Raw genomic sequence first — 22,076 nt, forward strand, 5'->3', positions numbered from 1 at the left:
ACCTCCTGTGCTTCAGTCCGTGCCCGCTGCCCCTCATCCTATTGTTGGGCACCACTGAAAGGAGTCTGGTCCCATCCTCTTGACACCCACCCTTGAGATATTTAGAAACACTGATGAGATCCCCTCTCAGCCTTCGCCAGGCTGAACAGACCCAGCTCTCTCAGTCTCCCATAAGAAAGGTGCTCTAGGCCCCTAATCATTTTCGTAGTCCGCCACTGGACTCCCTCCAGTAATTCCTTGTCCTTCTTGAACTGGGGAGCCTAGAACTGGATGCAGTTCTCCAGATGCAGCCTCGCCAGGGCAGAGTAGAAGGGGAGGAGAACCTCCCTTGACTGGCTGGTCACACTTTTCTTAATGCACCCCAAGACACCATTGGCCTTCATGGCCACAAGGGACATTGTTGACTCATGGTCAACCTTTAGTCAACCAGAAGTCTCAAGTCCTTCTCTTCTACACCTGAGCATGATCCTGTAGCACACTACTGTTTCATGGGAGTAGAATGGCACTCAACTGAAACATCACATACTCCAGCAAAATGGTGATCCATGTCTCATTTCCCTAGATCATGAGAAACTGAGACATGAACCCCTTAAAACAGGCCCTCAAGAGGGGCAATGTAAGGCACCATACAAGTATACCATATTTCAAGGATCCTCAAAAACTTTCATGAACTTCAGTAAACACAAACTCTTGGTCCAGCTTCTAAAGTGTGGCCTCAAAAGGAGTACTTATTTTCTATCAGTTCTCAAACACTTAAAAGAAAAATGAGGTCATACAAACACTCACACTATGGAGAAATTTGCCAATTCCTTTTCCTGCTTTTAGAGTAGCTACCTAATCTCCAGACAATTGTCTTGTAAGTGGAGATAACCTAATTTTATTTTGTGGCACAAAGTTTTAAAATCTCAGTGGATCTCAAGTTAAAACAAAACTCAGAATAATGCCTGTTCTGTCTTCAGGGAATAACCTGCAATAATATTAACACTTCTTCAGTAACAAGTTACTAAATTACTTCTACATGCAAAATGCTTCACACTTGATCACAAATCTGGTTCATATTAGACACTGCTGTTAAGACCATCACCATTTTATGGAGGACAGGACCCTGCAGCACTAGTCATTCTCTACTAACCTGCATTCCCAAGCCAGGCAAAATATAAGCATATTTGGCCTCAAGTTGCACCAGGGTAGGTTTAGATTAGATATTAGGAAAAAATTTGTCACAGAAAGGGTTGTCAGGCACTGGAACAGGCTGCCCAGGGCTGTGGTGGAGTCACCATCCTTGGAGGTGTTTAAAAGGCATTTAGACAAGGTTCTTAGGGACATGGTTTATTGCCAGAGTTAGGTTGGGTTATGGTTGGACTCAATGATCCTGAGGGTCTCTTCCAACCCAAATGACTCTGTGATTCTGTATACCAAATGTGCTCTGTCTTCTCAGCAACACCTAATGCAAGGTGCAGCTAATGAAGCACACTGAGATCAGAAGGTATGTGATTTGTGTTATGAACTTCAGATGGAGTTCTGTGAATCCATAAAAATAAAGAACACATTTATAAGGGGGTGAAGAATGGAGGAAAGTGGTGAAAGCAGTCTCGTCTGTATATTAAGCACCTTTCCCTCAGCCTGTCCCAGCCCTTCCTCCAGAAAGGGAGACAGATCAGCAGAGCCTCTCCCACCATTTGCTGAACCTCCTCTGAGCTGCCCTTTGATTTTGCCCTCAGTCTGACAAGGGCACCCACAGGTGCTGCCGGCACAAATCCTTCCCTAGGAAAAACAGCAATAAAATATCAGGAGGTTTACAGGGTCTCAGTACATACCTATATGGTCGAAGACAGCCATAGCTTTAAAAATAGCAAGCTGTCCCACAGTACCAGCCTCAAGTGATGCTTGCTAGTCAAGAGAGCCTTTAACACAGATTTTAATGCTCACTCTTTAACCTGGGCTACATCCTTTTAGCTACCAGTAGTCAAATGTTTATTTGGAGCTGCTCTGGTTTTCCCTTAGCGTGAGCTCAACTTTGTTACCAGCGCAGACTGATGACAAGACTTCTAGCACGGGGAAGTCCGTGCATGTCTGCAGCTTATGAATTAAAATACAACAAAAACTCAACTCACAGATTAAACTGCTTACTCTTCAGTGAATAGGTTTGCTATCTGTCTTATCTACATGTAAAAATCATTATATATTTAATAATTATTTAAAATATTATATTGCCATAAAGCACTGTATTTTTCAATAAAACACAGATGCTAGCTAGTCTAATCTAGGATTTAGGCACAGCAGTAAAGTCTTACTTCTCTGAAACAAAGTGCATGCTACAGCACAGCCTCTCATTCTTCAAACAAAAATAATAAAACAATGAGCTTAAAAAAAAGGTGTGGGAGGTTACCACACTGTGGAATAAAGTGAAAATAAAACAATTATCCAAGTCACTGCAGGCAGACTGAAGAACAGCACTCTAGGGCCAGTGCTTTGATTTACTATAGATTATTAACTGGTCATTTCTGCTGCCCACAATGTATCATAAACAGTTAATGCATGCGAGCAGTCACAACAGTGGAAAATCTTATTACATCAGTTTAGTGCACCAAGAAGTTACATCTGAGCAAGATTAAAAATAATCTAATGCCAAGAGTAGGTATGATAGTTACCAGTTTCACAATTTGCTTTTTTTTTTTTTTTAATTAATCTACTTTAAAAGCCAGCTATGTCTGTTTTCCAAAGTATAGTAGCTTGAGTCTCCACGATTATGATAGTACGTTATCCAGGGAAAAAGTATAAAAAGCACACAAGCCAAATGTGACAATTCAAAATTGCATGGCCTTTTATAACTTAGCCACTTTACCTATGGTTTTAGGCAAATTCAAACATTTACTTCCTATAATTTTCACTGAAATACACTACCACCCCCCGAAACAGCCTGTATTACTCTTCCAAAGTAAAATATGCAAACACAAGATTCATTTCAGTTTGGACACAGTCAAACTGGTGTTTTAGGTAAGCCCAAATTAAGCAGCTGCAACCTGTACTTTTCACCACATTATGATCTACCAGGGAAAAGATAATACAAGATTATATATGAGGCATGTATTTACCATTGACTAAGAAAAAAACAAACAAACAAACAAAATCCACAGCCCACCAAACCCAAATCTAAAGGGTTGGCGTTCAAGAGAGCTGCCAATTTATTTTGATTAAAAATTCGATAGATATAAACATAGATTAAACAATATGAGCAGTCTTCTGCCTAGTGAAGGAACTAAATCTTTTCTTCGCTGCATTCACTTCAGTGTACTTCTATTGAAAAACACAGGTTTTAACATGACAACAACAATAGCGAAGACATATTTTGCTACTACACACTCCAATAACTTCGAAAAAGAAAATACTATGGGGTTATAGTGAAAAGCAAAAATAAAAAGGAAAACTATCTGATATTTTGTTGCTGGATGTACCTCAGTAAGATCATTACTTCCTGCAATTTGCAATACCTGTGCCTGCAGGGGTACTTTCCACTGTGGCTAGCAAGTGTGGGATACAGTAGCCAAAGAACTGCATCCCTCTCTTTACCACGGCACCAGGGCTACCAAGAGAGGCACCAGGTAAGCCAGGGGAAGGAGTAAGAGGCTACTCAATTAGAGGACTTTAGGCAAAATTGTTCCGTTCTTCCAGGTGGCTGGTGTTATTCATGACACAACCTCAAGAGATGAAAGCATAAAACGATGCCTTATGATCCCTGATAAAAAGTGACAACAATGACGGCTGCTTCAAAGAAAAGGGAAAGAAACCTTGTGGTTTGGTTTTACACCAGCAGGGAGCAGTGGTTAACAAAAACAGTAAGATGCTTTTCACTTCCCAATGTATACGTTAGTAAATAAAGGATTCTCAAAATGGTTACAACAACACTTTTGAAGACAGAGTTTGCTATGTTCCATACATCTACTAAAGATGTTCCCTACATCTACTAAATCTACTAAAGAATTCTGAATACTAGGTTAAGAATTCCTGGGAATGCCTGGCTATACTGCTTTTGCTATGAAATCTATTCACCAGTGCAAGGGAGACATTCCCAAAGTTAATAATTGAGCTGATTTATAAGCATGAATATAGAGGAGGCAAATTCATCAAAACTGTTCAATCTCTTGTTAAACAAAAAGGACAAAAATATTCATTTTAACACAGCAGAATTTCATTAATTCATAGAGACTGGGGAAGAATGATTGCATATTTAGGGGATGGGGGAGAGAAGGAAAATAAACAACTAGCAAAGCATATAAAATGAGCATGATATATTACATCAATGCCTATTATTAATTTAGTTTAGACTATAATTTTGCATCATGCTTAAGAATCCATATGTGTGATATTCTATTAAACTAATAATGATCTTGTTTATATGATCTTGTTCACTAAACCCCCTATCTAGTTTTGGCACTAAGGCTCTGACAAGACTGCCAAAATTTGTGCGGACAGAACATTTAGTTAAATGACGTTCTACTGTACATAACAGCTCACATGGAGGAAAAAGGATCACTCACCACATTGTAATAGCTTTTGTTAATTGCAGACGTATCAAAGCCTTTAGGTGGACTCTTCAATGTACCTGATTTGGGGGAGACCGGTTTTTCTGAAATGCAAGATATTTGTGTTTCAATGGGGTGCAATTTCATAGCTCAACACTAGAGGTCAAACAAACTGCTTTAAAATATTAATCATAAGATAGAGTGAAAACACTGCTTCACTGGCAAATGTGCATGCTTGTGCTCGAAATTACTGGTAAAGAATCAAAATGGTTCATATGTTTACAATTAATAAAACTCTGCCCTCAGTGAAGGCAAGTAGAAAAATTCCCATTCTTTCTCCTGAAACCAGAAAGTCAGTTAACAAACTCAGCTTTTCCAAAATTATGTTTTAAAACCAAAATATTATCACAGACTGGAATTTAAAAATAATCAAACAACAAACAAACAACAACAACAACAAAAAAAAGCCACGCACCACAACAGACATTTCCAAACACTACACACACTTTCAAACAAAAGTAGTATTAAGTTTTAATGTCAATTTAATGAACTTGGTAAAAGCAAATGAGCAATCAAAGACTGAACATACCAGAGGTGGGACATTACACTCAGTCTGGTTGAAACTGAGAATCAAAACACTATACAGATAACAGAGTTACTTACCAGATGCCTATCCCAGAATAAGCTCTTTTAAAACAAATTATCTTTTACTCTTAATGAAGTAAAAAATAAACATGCTTATGCACTTAAGAACAGAGTCCATTGTAACAATAAATGCAGTCCTTCCTATCATCCCATGGTGAATTTACCCCTCAGTAATGCATGTTCTTCCTGGAAAGACAACATAAGTCTGCAAGATCAAAACGACAGTCCTGAGAGTTAATTTGAGTGCTAACTCCCAGAATGGAGAGGCACAGAAAACACTCCTAAAGCCTCCCACCTCTACCATTCCTCTAAATCCATCACAGAGGAGTGAAGATGAGGGAAAAGACAATCAAAAGCATCATGCTACATGCTGAAGAAAGGGCAAGTAAGATTTATAGCCTCTCTTTTTGACCTCTCACACTTGACTCTGCACACAACCAAGAATGCTTGTGAGACTGTATTTATCAAATCATTAAAGACATTACAGTGTTTTGGTTTGTAATAAGCAGGCTTGTCTAATAGGAAAATTTCAAGTAAGTATTTGAGTCATTTGTATCCAACCAGTAAAATGGCAGATTGCCAAAAAAAGGCATCATCAAAATGTACCCACTGGAAGTTTTACATTTATTTTAACAGCAAGCTCCTGTTCCAATCACATTTTAATGAAGATATATGAATAATTTAACTCTAGTTTACCTGATACCTCAGGTCACTAAGAATAAATTACGCGAGCCTCAAATGCAGACTTGTCTTGCCAGGAGAAGCCCAGTCAGCCACGCTAAGGGCCAGCTATGGGAAATTGCCATGGACAGTAAAGCTGACCAGGGAAACACTGCCTGAAGCGGAACAGCCCATGCAGTCCCAGCCTTTGCTAGATTGTATCCTGGGTAATTTCAGGCTTCACCCTCAGCAAGTTTGCAGGCAACACTAAGTTGGTCGGGAGTGTTGATCAGCTGGAGGGTAGAAAGGCCATAGAGAGGGATCTGGACTGGCTGGATTGCTGGGCTGAGGCCAATTTTATGAGGTTTAACAAGGCCAAGTGCCAGGTCCTGCACTTGGGTCACAACAACCCCAGGCAGCCCTACAGGCTCAGGGACAACTGGCTGGAAAGTTGCTTGGTGAAAAAGGATCTGGGGCTGTTGATTGACAACAGCTGGATATGAGCCAGCAGTGTGCCCAGGTGGCCAAAAAGGCCAACAGCATCCTGGCTTGTATCAGAAATGGTGTGGCCAGGAGGACTAGGGCAGTGGTCATCCCCCTGTACTTGGTGCTGGTGAGGCCGCATCTCAAATTCTGTGTTCAGCTCTGGGCCCCTCACTACAAGAAAGACATTGAGGTGCTGGAGCGAGTTCAGAGAAGGGCAATGAAGCTGGTGAGGGGTCTGGAGCACAAGTCTGATGAGGAGTGGCTGAGGGAACTGGGGCTGTTCAGCCTGGAGAAAAGGAGGCTGAGGGGAGACCATATCACTCTCTGCAACCACCTGAAAGGAGCCTGTGGCTCCTGAGTAGCAAGCGACAGGATGAGAGGAAATGGCCTCAAATTGCACCAGGGGAGGTTCAGATTGGATATTAGGAAAAATTTCTTCACAGAAAGGGTTGTCAGGCATTGGAACAGACTGCCCAGGGAAGTGGTTGAGTCACCATCTGTGGAGGTGTTTAAAAGGCATGTAGATTAGGTTGTTAGGGACATGGTTTAGAGGTAGACTTGGCAGTGTTTGGTTAATGATTGGACGTGATGATCTTAACAATCTTTTCCAACCAAAATGATTCTATGACTCTTCAGGCTGCCCAGTTGCAGCCCCACAGATGCTGCTATCTCAGGCAAGCTGACTAGAGCTGCAGGCCACCTTTTCGCCTCCAGTGCCAGGAGCACCAGGCAGATCAGCAGGACCTGAAGCTTTAGCCAACAGCCCCCAAGGAGCAGCTCAGGCCCCACGAGCAGACAAGTGGTGTTATCCTTAACGGGATTTTCTCTGTATTGCATTGGGATTCTCCTCAAATAAGCTATTCTAAAAATAAAATATGGTCTTAAAACTGCCAAACATGGGCAAAACATTTCTCCTTACCATGTTCAGAGATGACATTAAAACTCTCTTGGTTAATATCCCCCGCCCACCCCTGCAAGCCAGCTATAAGCTGACAGACAGCACACAAACCATTAGCCCCAGCAGTTATCCAGCTGGGAACACTGATGCTGTCAGCCACCAGCCCTGCAGTATGTACGTGCTCTGCTATACAGCCAAGTAATTCCAAATGACAGGGCTCCTCCCACCCCTTTCAACCAAAACCATAACCCCAAGCAGATTTGTCATTAATCACTGAATGTGGAAAAAGAACTTAAAGTCATGTTGTATGTACAGCTACTCATTTATATATCTATATGTATTTTTATATATTGACACTCATTACAACTTGTTTCTTTGTACTGAATGACAAAAAAATGACATAGTTTGTTTAAACTTGGCAAATTGCTTTCATTTTCTGTGGAAACTCTTGACTTATCCTAAAATATTCAGTGACCTTCAGGTTCACCAAATACCTAAAGGTTTATTAATCATGCACCAAAAAGCATGAAAGGAGAAACAAGAGTTAAAGAAAAAGATAAATATTTGTTACTCATTTTATCATAATGCAGATGTCTGACCCTTGTTAATCTGGAGAAAGTTGGCTGGCCATAGAAATGGGGCTCTTCTTCCAGCTATTTTTTTATCTTAAAGGGTGTAAAAATACATTTCTTATGACTTTTTCTTCTCCTAAGCTGCTGTAGAAAGTGGGAGATTTTTTGCTGAATTATATAGTCACTTATATTACCAGCTGTTCAGCTGATTCAGTTATCCATCAGAGACACAAGAACAGATTCAGATTTAAACACAGGACACAAAAAAGAATCACACATTCAAATCATTTTGCCTGAGCAGCTATAATCAGCATTCAGCTTTTAGAATGCAAAGGCCATTTCTATTGTAGAAACACAGAATTAGACACAGCAAATTGATTCAGCTGTCTATCACGTCTAATATTCTGCCTTCAAGCACTGCCTTGCTTCATAAGGAGGAATAAGAAAGTCTTGTTGCAATTAGCTTATTGCACAATGCATTACACAGAAGAAAATCTAGATCTGGCACATAAGAAATCAATTTCTTAGCATAAACAAAGATAAGTGTTATTATCCTTCATGAGAGAATATCAGAGTACTTTTGCAAACATACAGCATAATTCATTAAACATTTCAAGCAGGTGGCACCCCAGTTCAGCATACTGGGAACACATAAAGGTCCAGCTCAAGTACTGGAAGAGACCGTATCCACCTGATAATTGAAACCAAGAGGTAAGTTACCTCTTTCAATTTCTTTCCTAACCAAAGCATTACATTCAGTTGCATCCAGTTACACTTGATAATGCTTTGAAGTGTCTAGTGTCTAGTGATAAATCAGATAGAATTCACTTAACAGATCATCTTTGGGTGGAGAATGAAGTTGGCACAGGTTTGTTAATATTATTCTTACAGTAAATAATTCTTCTCAGTGGAACCAAAACAACTTAGAGCAGCTGCTTCTGTAACCTTTCCCTAAGCAGTACCTATGATTCCACAAACTGTCTAAAATGAAGTTATCCTTTACAAACATGTACCTAAGTAACTGTAAAAGGACAATTTAACCAATCTTTCCCAATGTTCTGTTTCATTCTGTTTTCATTAATATGCAAGTAGTTCTTTTACTTGCCTCCAAATTACTTGTCATTCTCACATTTGTTCCTATCTCTCTGCTGTCATGTCTCCAGTTTATGTCATATTCATTTTCATGCAACAGTCTACCTCACGCTGCTCCACAGAACATTCCTCCAGGACATACTTTACTGAAGCATCTCAACTGTACTGCTGGCAAGATCAGCACCATGTGTTTCTATTACTAGGCTATGGTGTGTGTAATCTAGATGTAAATATCTGACTTGGGCTATTTCACCCTGCAGAATGTGAGAAAATAACAGCTTTTGGTGTCCCAATTGGCATATGTGGTTGCTATTAGTGAAGTGCCACAAGCAAGTTCCATCTCTCAGGACTACTCGGTTCCAAGTGCAACACCAGGAAGGTACACCTAAATTTGTTCCCAGTTCTCAAGCTGGTTTACCATCACTGTAACTCTACTCTGCAACATCGACACTACAAACAATTCTTCCCTAGTAGTATTCACTTGTCCCAAACTCTATTCTATTTATGCCTGTAGACTAACACTCAACAAGAGAACAAAATAGCCCCCAAATTGTACACAACTGGGCAGAGGAAAGCTTGGTAGGCTTATTTCTTTTTTAAATTTTATTTTATTTTTTCCCTCCCCCTGCAAAGCTAAAAGTGTCTCTCTCCTTCCCTCATGCACCACAGGATGGGAATAGGAGATACTCTACCCTTCCACTATACACTGGCCTTTTTCCATACTCTGATTTATTATTTTTTATTATTAACTTCTAACTAGAAGAACCATTAACACTGTAATTTGTGCTAGGCCTGATACTAACATAACTGTCAAGAAAGCATAACAGAAGAGAGGCCAGGACAGTAATAAGTGACACATTAATTTCTGTGAAGAATTAGAACAAAGTTTGTGACATAGCAAATGTTATTTTTCAAAGTTACAGTCTCTTCCGCATAATCTCATGCCATTTAAATGGATTACACTTTGATAAAACCCAGCAAGTGACCATGTGATTTTTTTTTTTAAAAAAATCTGCTTAACATCCGACAGCAGCTAAGCAAGCATATCCTATTCTGGCTAACCCATATTCTCTTCATGACAAGAGAATTCTCAAAACTAAGTCTCCAAATCACAGAATCTCTCCGGTGTGCAAGACTGTAGGTGGAATCTTGTCTCTTAAACCTTCACCCCTCCTGCTTTGTTTTATGTAAGAAAAAAAAAAAAAAAACAAACCTCAATAAGGCCATGCTGTCAAATATCTAACAAGCTTACACAGTGTAAATCTTTTACCCTCTGTCACGTATAACAGTACAGCAGGATGAAATAAAGTCCTCTCATTTCAAAGTACTTCCTGACTAGTGATCAAAGAACGTTAAAAAAAAAGGCAAGATGTTACAGGGTTTAAAAAGGGAAATGAAAACACGCATGCAGGGAAGGAGGGAAAGAGAAATGGACCATCCTTTTGATCCTTACAGTGTTGGCATATACCTGAAAATAAACTACTCAATTTTTTAATGGCAAGTTTTATCACAAGCACCAGAATTTCAAACAAATCCTCCTTTTCCCCTTGCTGGGGCAGCGGGAATGAAAACACACTCAAAAAACACACTCAGCCGAATTTCCTTCTCCCAAAACACAGAGTCATTGTCTGGCCTAAGGAAACTAAAGGCTGTGCCTTGCTCAACAGTCTCAATATCTGTCCTACAACCAATTCACAGCTCACCTCATACATGTATTAGCAATCTCTGCGAACACTAATCATTCTGGAGTAGCTTAGCAAACAAGTTACAAGGTAGTAAACGTGAGCACAGCTTTGTGATGCTTTAGCTGCTCTGAGATACCTTATCATGTAACATGCTCTGCTCGTGCAATATACGTAATGTAGTTTACTTTTCTTCCAAAGTCTTTAAGAAAGCAATGTGAGTAAAGGCAGCTGCCATTACTGAGCAGCTATTTATTCCTTTCCTTGACTATCTAACTTCAAAGCACCTGTACAAGCTAAGATTACAAATCTACAGTTATCTGACATTAGAGGATTTTAATTTAGAACAAAAACCCATTTATCGAAACATCTAATGCTAAGGAATTTTGTGAGAATTAAAACACACATGCATAAAAAACTATTTTCCTTTCTTCTGTTACCCAGTTTGCTGAAGTCAGGTTCCAGCAGATTGAAGGGATTTATTTAATCAAACCCACCATTCCCAGGAGCTCTCCAAATAATGAATCATCAAAAATGATAACAAACAGTGTTGCCTGTACAGAATTTCTAACTAGTTGCAGTATTTTTCAGCCACATTTGAGTGAAGAAAGGTGGAGTCATACTGTCAATGACAGAATATTTTACACACTATTCTGAAAACCTATTAAGTGTCCAGGATGAACATTTTGTTCATAAAGAGACCTTAATCAAAAGCAAGTATTTTCTTTTTTTTTTTTTTTAATAAATTCATTGTGACACTGACAGAAAACACATTTTGAATTTGAGCTTGCAAGAAAGCAAGTTCTGCTAATTTGTTTTAAAATACATCAGGAAAAAAAAAGCACTTTTGTGTTTCAGCCTCATGTTTAAAGCATGAGGGCACTTAAAATATTTTTGAATTAGGAAAATATTAAAGTGGGGTACATATAGTTGCCAGGAATCCAAGAAAAATGGGCAGTGAAACACTATCAACTCAAGAAATGTAAGCCAGCCTAATGAAGACTAGCAAAAAGAACAGGGGCACAGGAGTGCAACAGAGATTATCAACCCATGTGTATAACCTAGATGAAACTTTTCATGAACACCCACCAGAGCCATCCATGTAGCTTCAGAGCTCTGTGCTAGATGGCACTAAATTCTTGTTTCAACAAGGACAGCAGAACAAAGGAGGTCCAACCTCAGGATGCAGTGGCCATGCACTTTGATACAGAATGGAGAAGAATGATAGAAAAGTCCTCTCTAGCACCTCCAACAATACCCACAAAGCAGAAATCAGTTGAGAATAAAAATGTTGGTAACAAATTCCATAGAAGCAACTAAGAAATGGGAAAAAAAGAGACAGTAGCAAAATGAGAATAATGAACTTAAAGTAAGAAATAAGTAAACTTAAAAATACAGGTAAAAAAAGGATCTCCACTAGTGACAATGTAAGGGGAAAAAGCTTATGAGAATGACAAGTCCCTTAAAAATCTGGCATCTCAAAGGAAGAACAGGAAAAGTAGATGCAAACTGACATGATCAAATGTCACGACTACTACAGTGACCTCAAACATACAAAAAGAAGCAAATGTAACCAGAAAAATTCAGGTCACCAGTTGAAATACAATGAACACGGACAAAAAGGCAGTAGCAACAAAACATTCCATAGCGTACATACATCGGAGGGAAGCCAATCTGCAACTTAAGAAAAGTTATTGACATCAAGCAGCTCTTAGTATGTCACACTTCCTTCTACCACGCCTCCATGCTCATTATAAAAAGCTCAACTTCAGATACGTCAAACACAGACCAGAAAGGCATAAAAGCAGGTTAAGAGTAGTATTTGGATAAATTAAACAGTACCTGCTGTGCTCATTTGTCGGTAAGAGACCTAGCTATATCCATGTTTGAAACCACATAGGACAAGTGAAGTTCCATAAAGCACTGGAAAGGGCCAACCAAACACAGTAACCATCTTCAAGAGGAGAACGGAGAGAGCTACAGGTCATTTTAACTTTGTAAATGAACAGAAAACAAAGCAGTGGCCTCAACTTGCTGAGAAAGAGAAAAGTGCAGGCACACACTCCCTTCCAAAGAAGCACCTGAGCGAGTGCTCCAGCAACTCAAGAAGTCTCACAGAAGCCAGAAGAAACAAGTCCTTGTAGCACAGGGAACACTCCCGTACAGCAAGGGGGGAAAGAAGAGCTCAGCAGAAAACTTTTCTGATGGTAAGTGAATTTTAAGGCAGGAACTGGAAGCAGCTCATCTCAGCCTCCAGGAATCAGATGGGGTTGTGAGGACTGGCATGAATCAAACAGCACTTGGTACCAATCTCAGCCCCACAGCTTGTTGGTTTTCTTATTTAGGGGAGTTAGTTCACTCAAAGTGAATTATTCTTAAAATAGAAGAACAACCTTAATTTAGTTGCTGGTAACTCCTGGTTCTCACATGTTCACTGTTAAAAGCTACTTCCATTCTGGAGCGTAACTGCTGACCCAGGTTCCAGTCTCAGGAGCTGGAAGAGATCGAAACTGATGAAATCCAAACAAGACCTCTGCAGCAATGTTTTAGATGAATAACAATGGGACAGGACAGTCACCATGACTGAAAGAGACTGCTACAACACTACAGATGAGAAAAAACAGGCTTCAGGAGTTGCTTTTCAGGATAAGATGCATCTGAGAGATGTCTGAGGAACATTAAAGTTAATTCTTACATTGTGACTATGCCTAAGAGGATCTAGTTGAAAATAACAACGAAATTACAGATCTGAGATTCTAGTAGCCTGCAAAAATAGACGGTAGATAGAAAAAGAAGGGGGGGGGAAAGAGAACGTAATTGGAGGAGAAAGAACATGCTTAGAAATGCAATTTTACCCTCACAACTTCACTTTGCAATCATACATCTCTGTGGCTGCCTAAAAAAAAAATAGAAGGTAATGCCAATGATTTTAACGCAGCCTAGACAACATTGCCACTGGAGCTGTGACAAGGGAAAGAGTGGTCAAGCCTCTCAGAGTGTCCCTAGGTAGTTTTATCCTACCAGGTTTATCACTAATCTCTGGAAGTAAGCAGAGACAGGAAATAAATTAAAAAGTCACCCACATCAAGGTTCTAGTGGATTAAAAAGCAATGTTAGTTCTAGCATTCAGTCATGAAGATGACATTCACAGAAGGCGCTTTCCCTGTATGAAGTTAAAAATAAAACTTTAGTTTTATTTATTTTATTTAGTATTTTATTTATTTATTTAGTATTTTATTTATTTAGTAAAGTCTGTATGAAGAAAAGTTGAAGGCACACGAACAATAAAGAAAAAAAAAAACCACACAAATACATTATCTTTCAAAAACTGCCTCTAACTTAGTATATTTGATAGAGTTGGGGATTTTTCCTGCAGTTGTTTGCTGCTAAGTAATGGGACATGTTTAGAGATTTTTTTGGTGTAGTTTTTCGGTTGGGTTGGGGAGGATTGTTTTAGTTTGGTTTTGTTGTTTTTCAAGAGATTTGTAGGAAATCTCTCACTATGCAAACCCAGAGCCCAATTCAAAGTATGTCGGCACCAGAGCCAGAATCCAGCATTCTAGGAATTAGGACCAAGGAAGTCAGAGCAGCCCAACCATGACAGGACAGACAGAGAAGCAAGCAGAATGCAGGAGTTTTCTGCATGTTTACTCTTAATTCAAAAGTTTTAGAGCACTCTATATAGCAAAGTGGTGTGGGGGAGTATGAGTTTCTGAGCAATCATTGCTGTGAATGAAGTTCAGTAAATACAGACAAGCTTGAACAAAAAGCATTACGATTTGTAATGAATCAACCAACTATCAACCTCTACCCAAAGCAAGAATTTGTGCAAATACGCTCTCCTTCAAAACTCACCATTTGATTTTATTTCTCGTACGTAGTTACTTGGAAACCACCCTGTTTTGCCATTTAGAGTTCCTTCCCACCAGCCTCCTTCTTCCACTCTTGTAACGTGAATAATATCTCCTTTTGAAAAAGAAAGTTCATCTTCATTTGTCTGCTGAAAATTAAATTTCGCTCTCACCACCAACTGATGGTTGCTGTTATCTGTCATGTCCTAGGAAGTGAGAATACAAAGAACAAAAAGATCACATTAGAGATGTAAACAATTAATCCATGAACAAAACAGAAGTATCCGTAAAATGGAAATAGCCTCTCCTGCACACACAACACTCCGCACACGTTTTTACTGTAAGCTTTTGTAGGGGATTACTTCCACTTTTCTGTCATTTTTAATCTATGGATTTGTATCAGTCCAGGGAGCATATTGTCTTATTGTAGCCCTTTCAAATCAGAAGGGGTTAACAGAGCTAAAATTAGAATAAGTCTTACTCCCCCAAAAAACTCAAATTCTATTTTATATATATATTATAAATTGGAACTGCCTTTGGCAGCTACAAAGAAACAATGGCTTTATATTACAGAGTTGGTTTGCTTGTTTTGTTTTGTTTCTAAAACTTTTCAGGCTGCAAAGAAGGCAGAACTGAGTGGATTTAATTTAATTGTGGATATAAATAGTTTACAGCTTAAACTTTTTTTTTCCCCTCCTGTAACAGATCAGGTTGGAAGGTTCCACACTTGAATATGCAAGTCTCCATGGTCTGCCAACAGAGAAGGACAATGCTCTTCCACAAAACCTACAACACAGTTATGCAGTTTACCTTGAATAAGTACTCACAAATCGTTTTCCTCAAGGTCAGCAAAGCTGCAAGTCTGCAATGTCAGACTTCCAGCTGTCCATGTATATATGTCTATCTACACTCATCCCCTATCACAGATGTGAAGGCAGATTACCACTCTATTGTAGCATCTAAATGTTAATAGCGACTTCTAAGAAGTCTTTCATATTCAAATTCTCCATTTTGTTCTTGGATGTCCATTTTTAATATCTGCATCACATAACCATTTTCACAAGAGTTAGGACAAACTTTTATGCTAAAAAAAATGCTAAATAATGGCACAGTTTTAAATAACCCAAATAATCCATTGCATTGGAGCTGATAGAGCAGGACTATAAATCATGTCTCTCTCTATCATAAAGGATAAATACCTCTATTACTAAAAAAGTAACTTAGCGAGGAAATGACTCTGTGAGCAATCCCAGTCAGCTCTCCAGGTAGCAGAATTTCACATACATGTTGTCTATATAGTTGAGATTGTTAAAAGACGTATTACATAATGTCACTGGGATCATATAACAATGTCAGCTTAATTCCTATCCACAGCAATCACCTTATTTTATCACAACTCAATAATCAGACTTCTAGTGACTGACTAACTGGAGGAAAACGAGGGCAAACACAACTTTGAAAACATGCAGAAAGCCCCAAGATGCTGAAAGACACAATGTTCAACAATTAGATCAGACCATTTTCAAACAAGTGTGTCTGCCTGAGCCCTCTGCTTGTACATCATGAGCTTTCACCTGCTATGGCTGCTCAGTACAAGTTTTGCCTTGGTAAACAGTAAAAAGACAAAATAAGCAGCAACACTGCACAGTGACATCAATAACAGTCTCTTCACTCTGACAGGAAGGGTCTCCAGTAGAGGAAACTGAGTACAAATTCGGTGAGAACAGTTCCACACTGATCATCTACATCAGTAAAACCAAGCTTAGAATTTTCCAGGTCTGGCCACTAGCTCTCTTTCCCTCCTTGCACTTCTCTGCCCCTTTGCAACTTTCCGCAGAGCTGCCCAGCTCAAAGTGATAGAAATACTTAAGACTCTGTTTACTTCAGTAATCCAGCTAACAGCCAGTCCCACAAACAGTTGCATCAGCAAAACCGAGTGGGTGGTGAACCGCAGAGTGGGAGCTGGAATTAGCAGCCCAGGGCAAGAACTTGCAAGGGCTCTGCTACCAGAGAAAACATAAACCACACCTAAGAAAGCTTAAGCAGAGCACTGTGTTTAAGTTTCACATCACAATCATCACACAGTTCAAAACAGCCTCCTTCAAGCATGGAAAAAGTGGCTCACAGTAGGGATATGAACTGTCCTCACAAACCTTTTAGTCACTAAAAGTACCTTTCAGCACAGCTTCAATACAGTTCCCCAACCTGATTTTGGCTTAACTGTAAAACACCTGCTGACACCATTTAGTTACCTGAAGGCTAGCTGAAGGATTTATCTTGAAACATAACAGAAAACAGGAATAATTACTGACACTGCCAACATTAAAAGTACCACCTCTGCTGAGGTTTGAATATCCTTCAACCATCATCCCTAAACTCACAGACACAGAGAAAATGTGATTTTTGCGTTTGAAAAAGCAAGCCCAGAAAAATGCTGCATATGTATATATAGCATGGAGTGGTGAGGAAAAAAAAATAGTTGGAAGTTCACAGAAAGCTGCGTGTATTTTAGAACTTCACAAGAAACGCTGCAAAAATAGAATGTCACAGGCTTGAAATACAGAGGTGAAAGAGAAGAAACAGTTACTTTGCAATACTATTGTTTTCTTAGAAATCTTGTCAAAAGAGAAAAAAAAAAAAAAATCACAGCACAGCATGTTTCATTTCTTCGAGAACTTACCAAACTCCGATACTGTCCCTGAAAGAGTTTTGAAGTCCTACTGTGTAAAGACTGCGATCCCAGAGAATCAAAAGATTTTATCCGATGAGACGAGGGACGAGCACATACAGAGTCACTGCCCAGCCCTATGTCTGTGGGAGGGAAAAAGAAAAAAAAAGTACATATTAAAATTTGAGAAATCTGCATAAAACTTCTGCTTACTTCTGCAAAACTCACATGCTTAAAGCAGATTTGATGTATCTGTAAATCGCTCAATAACTCAAGATTTTTATAAAATCGTAGTAATAAATGATCTGAAATCCTGAGACACTAGCAGTTTCTTCCCCACACAGACAGGGAAACAATTTGAGCTGTTTAGGAAGAGAAGGGTTAGGGTTGTATTTCTCCATTCCTACTCACTACCAGTCTATTTGAAGGTAATTAAGCAGCATCACTTTAGATAGTGGCCAAGAATTTTGAATGCATAGAACGTGCTTGAAGTAAAGCCAGCCACATCTGTTTCTTAGCTCTCCCCCCCCATATCCTTCTCAATTAAAGCATTCCTTCCACTGTCTTTTCTCCTACGTTCCTTTGTCTCATCTCTTTTTGCCAACTAAGCTATTTCTTCTTCTTTGGAGGGAGGGGGAGGGATAGGAGGAGTAGAAAGGAAGAAAGCTGCTTGCTCAAAAAAAACAACATCCCCCCAAAACCTCTTTCCTTCGCCTCTGCTCTGAGAAGCACACCCATTTGCGAGATGTTCACCTGAAGGGCAGCGTTACGTGCTGTCAGCGTGCTGCTGGGGTCCCTGTGGTCCTGGAGTCACCAATGGGGCAGCCAGACAGGGTTCATCCCACCACTCCAGCCAGGAGAGGGGCAGCAGGGGCACCTGGGCAGCCTCAGATGTGAGGCACCTCCCTGGGGATGGGGTGTCAGCCCACCTGTGGGTGGGACATCCTGGTGCAGATTAGCAAGTTACAGCCAGGTCTGTGCTCGGCTGCACCCAAATTGGCTCCTAAGGGCTGTGGTCGGTGCTGGCCATGCATGGCCTCCCCAGAGTTATGGTGTGATGGGACAGGGTGCTGCTGGTTGCACCAGCTCCCCCAGCCCTCACAGCCAGCAGGGGGATGCTCCCAGGGCCCTTGCACAGTGACATGTTAATAGCAGACAAAAATTGCTCTTTTCATAGAATCACAGAATGTCCCAAATTGGAAAAGACCCACAGGGATCATCGAGTCCAACTCCTGCCCCTGCACAGGACATCCCCACAGTTCACACCATGTGTCTGAGGGCATTGTCCATTCTCTTCTTGAACACTGTCAGGCTTGGGGCCGTGACACCTCCCTGGGGAGCCTGTTCCTGTGCTCCACCACCCTCTGGGGGAGGAACCTTTTCCTAAAGTCCAACGTGAATCTCCCTGGCATATCTTCCTCACACTCTATTTTGCATGAGTATGGCAAGTCATTCCTTTTCCTCACATTTTCCCACATGCAAGAATATCATTCAGTGAGCATCTGAGCTTCAAGGAGCCCTGAAGGCAATGCAGTATTTTCTGTCCCAAACTTAGACATTTTTACCAGACTAACCCAACTGCTCTCCTGGTTTTTATGCCCCTGTTATTCTCTTTCCTAGGCATTTGTTTTGCCTCCAACACTTGACCTCCACATCAGGGGTACACACACACACAACTGCAGTCTCATACTAGTCACTGTCAGACTAAAGCAGACCATGATGATTATGCAAATCCAAGTTATTTTTGGTCCAAGGGAAATACACAGACAGGTGCAGTTCTATGAGGGGACTAGTGAACAAAGCATTTTGTGGTGTTCCAAGTCAAACATGAAGGGACAACTTGATTCATCTTAACTGGAAAGATTTTCAACTTCAGCATGGCACCTAACAGCAGCCAAGACACAGGAGGAGAACAAGGGCTTTAGATGGACAATGAGCATGAAAGGGTTGGCAAAGGATAGCAGAAAACAATCATTGAAGCTTAAAAAACATTTTTAAAATAAGTATCAAGGCCTCACATTTGTTCTAAAACTTTGTTTTATTTTCAGGGAATACTGTTTAATTTAATTGTCTTAATTCTGTTCCAAGTCTTCAGAGACTGAGCAAAAACCAACTTCCTTGAGTGCATCTTTTTTAAACAAGTCCTTGTCATCCTTCAAAAAAACCTACAGACTCTCAAGTAGTGCAATATTAGAACGATCCATATTAAGTTGCATATTTTGTATGGACAGTATCAGTACACACTGAAGTCACAAAAGACCTCATGCTTGCTGAACCTGCTTTCGTAAAAGTACTTGAAGGCCATCGTATAAACACTGATAATTACTGTCTGATTACAGAAAGAGCATACATCTTTGTTTTCACAGACTGCTGGGAGAGAAACAGGACTAGATCACGGTTAATTCTAATGCACCCAAAAACTATAAAGTTACCATAATCATCAGTTACTAATAGAACTTAAGGGTTATAAGTATCCTAAAGCATCTCCATGTCCATGTTTCCTATCTGCAGTTGAGTAGAAGAACAGATGCATCACATAATCCAGCATTATACCTTGACACAGTTCACCAGAAAAAGCAGGATCAGGTTTATTCATGGCAGTGTGTTCCAGCCTCTGGGCAACCCTAAAAAAACCTACCTAGGAATTCTTTTAGCAGGGCCTGATTCCCAAAGTTTCCTAGTTCACAACAGCAGAGCTAAGACACAACACAGGTGCCCTTTTTGAGGCTTGAATTAGAAACTGCATGTGTCTGAGATGAAAAGAAGGAAAATTCTTACAAACAAACCACATGCAAATTGCAAGTATTTTTACCAATATCTGAATACTTTAAAATTAATTTGAACTTTTTATAGACTTAAATGGTTTGCAGACCCCATGTGTCCATTAAAGTTTCCACTAAAATACCAAATAAACATGTTCAATGAATTTCTCAATGGGGTCATTGTGAGAAAATAATTCAGCTCTGCTGCTAAAAGCTCAAAAATCTTGAATGGTAACAGAACATGCATGTTTGACAAATATCAGTTTGGTACATTTTACAGAAGCTTCACACATCCATTCATCCAAAGATTTCCAGGGTTTGTAACAGCCTTTCTCCTCCACCATTATCTCAGCTTCCCTATCCCAGTTCCTCTCTTCTTACCTGTCTACAAATACCAACTGGTACCTTGATTCTATCCCTTCTGAACTTAAAGAATTTGTTGGAGTTTCTATCCATACGAGCCTTTTGCCAGTTCTCAAACTCATTACTCACACTCCTTCCACTGCAGTAAGACCCATCTCAGAAGAACACGTGTATACCTGAAATTCTTGCAGAAGCAGATGAGGATCTGAAAGCTATCTCCCAGTCCTAGTGTATGGAGATAGAGCCCAAAATGCCTCCTACAGTCACCCATTTAAAGAAAATTGTTTGGAAGAACAGTTGGTCAGGAATATTTATTAATAACAGGTAGTTCTGCTTGTTCCTAGCAATGAGGCAACACCACAGTTCACATCTGGTTTTGATTTTTGGTTTCCATGCCACCACCACTCCCTCCGTGAAAGGGATCAGCCTGTGTCCTTTCTGAGGCCAACTACAATTGTGGCTTTTTGATGTGGGTATTAATCTACTGACATCTGGACCAAACAGCCACACTTTTTTCCCCCTTTCAACACAGCTATAGTCAGCCTACAGTAAGCTTTAAAGATGTACTGAAACAATTTATATTTGTACTTGCAGTTAGAATGAAAGGCAGGATCTTCAACTTGTATAAGTAGCACCAAAGTCATCAATGGTATTACCCCATGCCCATTCACTAGAACTAAGGATTTGGTTGTAAAACTCACTCCCACAGGGTGTTATCTGATACAAGGAGAGAAAAAATCCACTAAAAAAAAAAAAAATATATATATATATATATATATATAAAAATCCCTGTTGTAATGGACCAGAGGAGTATTAGAAAAGTGACAAGCTAGTTACCATATTACTATTTAACAAAATTACAGTGATTCACCACTGAAATTTTCCATCAGCTTCCTTTTCCTCCCCACATAAAAACTGACACGCACGGTCTATTTTTTAATAACTTCTCTCACCAGACTCTAAACTGATGACCATTATTGGAACTTGCTGCTGACAATGTAAAATCCCAGCATGCAGCAGCAAAAAGAGCCACCAATCTTAATGTGTGGCTCCCGAGGCCCATTCTCCCGAGGCCCAGGTGACAGCATGCAGTACAGCCTTGCCCTACAACAAAGCACGGACACCTCTCACCTGTGCGCTATTTCTACAGCTCTCTCTTGCCCCCAAAGAACTTGAGGTAGATAGTTTGTGACTTCTAGCTACTAACTAAATGAAACACATGTGGATTAAGGGATCAGAGATGTTGGCCATCTTCTTCTTACTGTCAAGAAAGGATGGTAGTGGAGAATGGGGGGGACACGGGAACAATAAAAACATTGACAAAAGTGTTCAAACATGGAAAACGATAGTGGGGCAAAAGTCAACTTTTAGTTCTTCACACTGAGGGGAAAAAAAAAAAAAAAAGAAAAGTAGAGCCTTTTTCTAAGAATTCTTGTCAGCTTTAAAGGCTCAGCCTTAGCTCTGCTGCAAAGCATCCATCTTCAAGAAGAGACAAGAGAACCCAGAGAAGCCACTGCCAAAATCCTAACAACAAACTACAACAAATAAGCTCTTCTGAAACACTGTGCATGTTCATTTTATCATAATTATAGCAACAGGTATAAATACACATTGATTGATGCAAGTTGAAAGTAAGGTAACCAAGCACCAGGACAGAGAAGAGCCTACTTACCTGCAGTCACCTTATTTAAAGCCACAAGAGAGCTGAGAACTTTGCTGAAATTCTGTCCCTGATACAGGTCATTTGCATCAAAAGTCTGAAAACAAAAGAACATACAATAAGTTGTAAAAACAAGCCTTTAAACTAAGCATTCACGTAAACCATGACTGCAGAAGCTATTGGCCTGACTAACGTGTCAGACTTTCAGCTGCTG

The 22,076-nt window shown here is 39.9% G+C and overlaps 1 protein-coding gene across 5 annotated transcripts in view; it reads right to left on the reverse strand.

The window, feature by feature from the left end:
* The window catches only part of ARHGEF7 (Rho guanine nucleotide exchange factor 7), a 128,133-nt gene that overhangs the window by 53,358 nt on the left and 52,699 nt on the right, over positions 1–22,076 (reverse strand). For all 5 annotated transcript variants that reach the window (XM_082075913.1, XM_082075917.1, XM_082075916.1 and 2 more), the window contains 4 exons: positions 21,875–21,959; positions 17,090–17,220; positions 14,414–14,615; positions 4,539–4,627 (listed from right to left, as the gene is read on the reverse strand). In XM_082075913.1, the coding sequence (XP_081932039.1) occupies positions 4,539–4,627; positions 14,414–14,615; positions 17,090–17,220; positions 21,875–21,959 (507 nt within the window). The remainder of the gene's footprint in view (positions 1–4,538; positions 4,628–14,413; positions 14,616–17,089; positions 17,221–21,874; positions 21,960–22,076) is intronic.

The sequence above is a fragment of the Streptopelia decaocto genome, assembly GCF_964273445.1.
Source record: "Streptopelia decaocto genome assembly, chromosome: 1".
NCBI classification, from domain to species: domain Eukaryota; kingdom Metazoa; phylum Chordata; class Aves; order Columbiformes; family Columbidae; genus Streptopelia; species Streptopelia decaocto.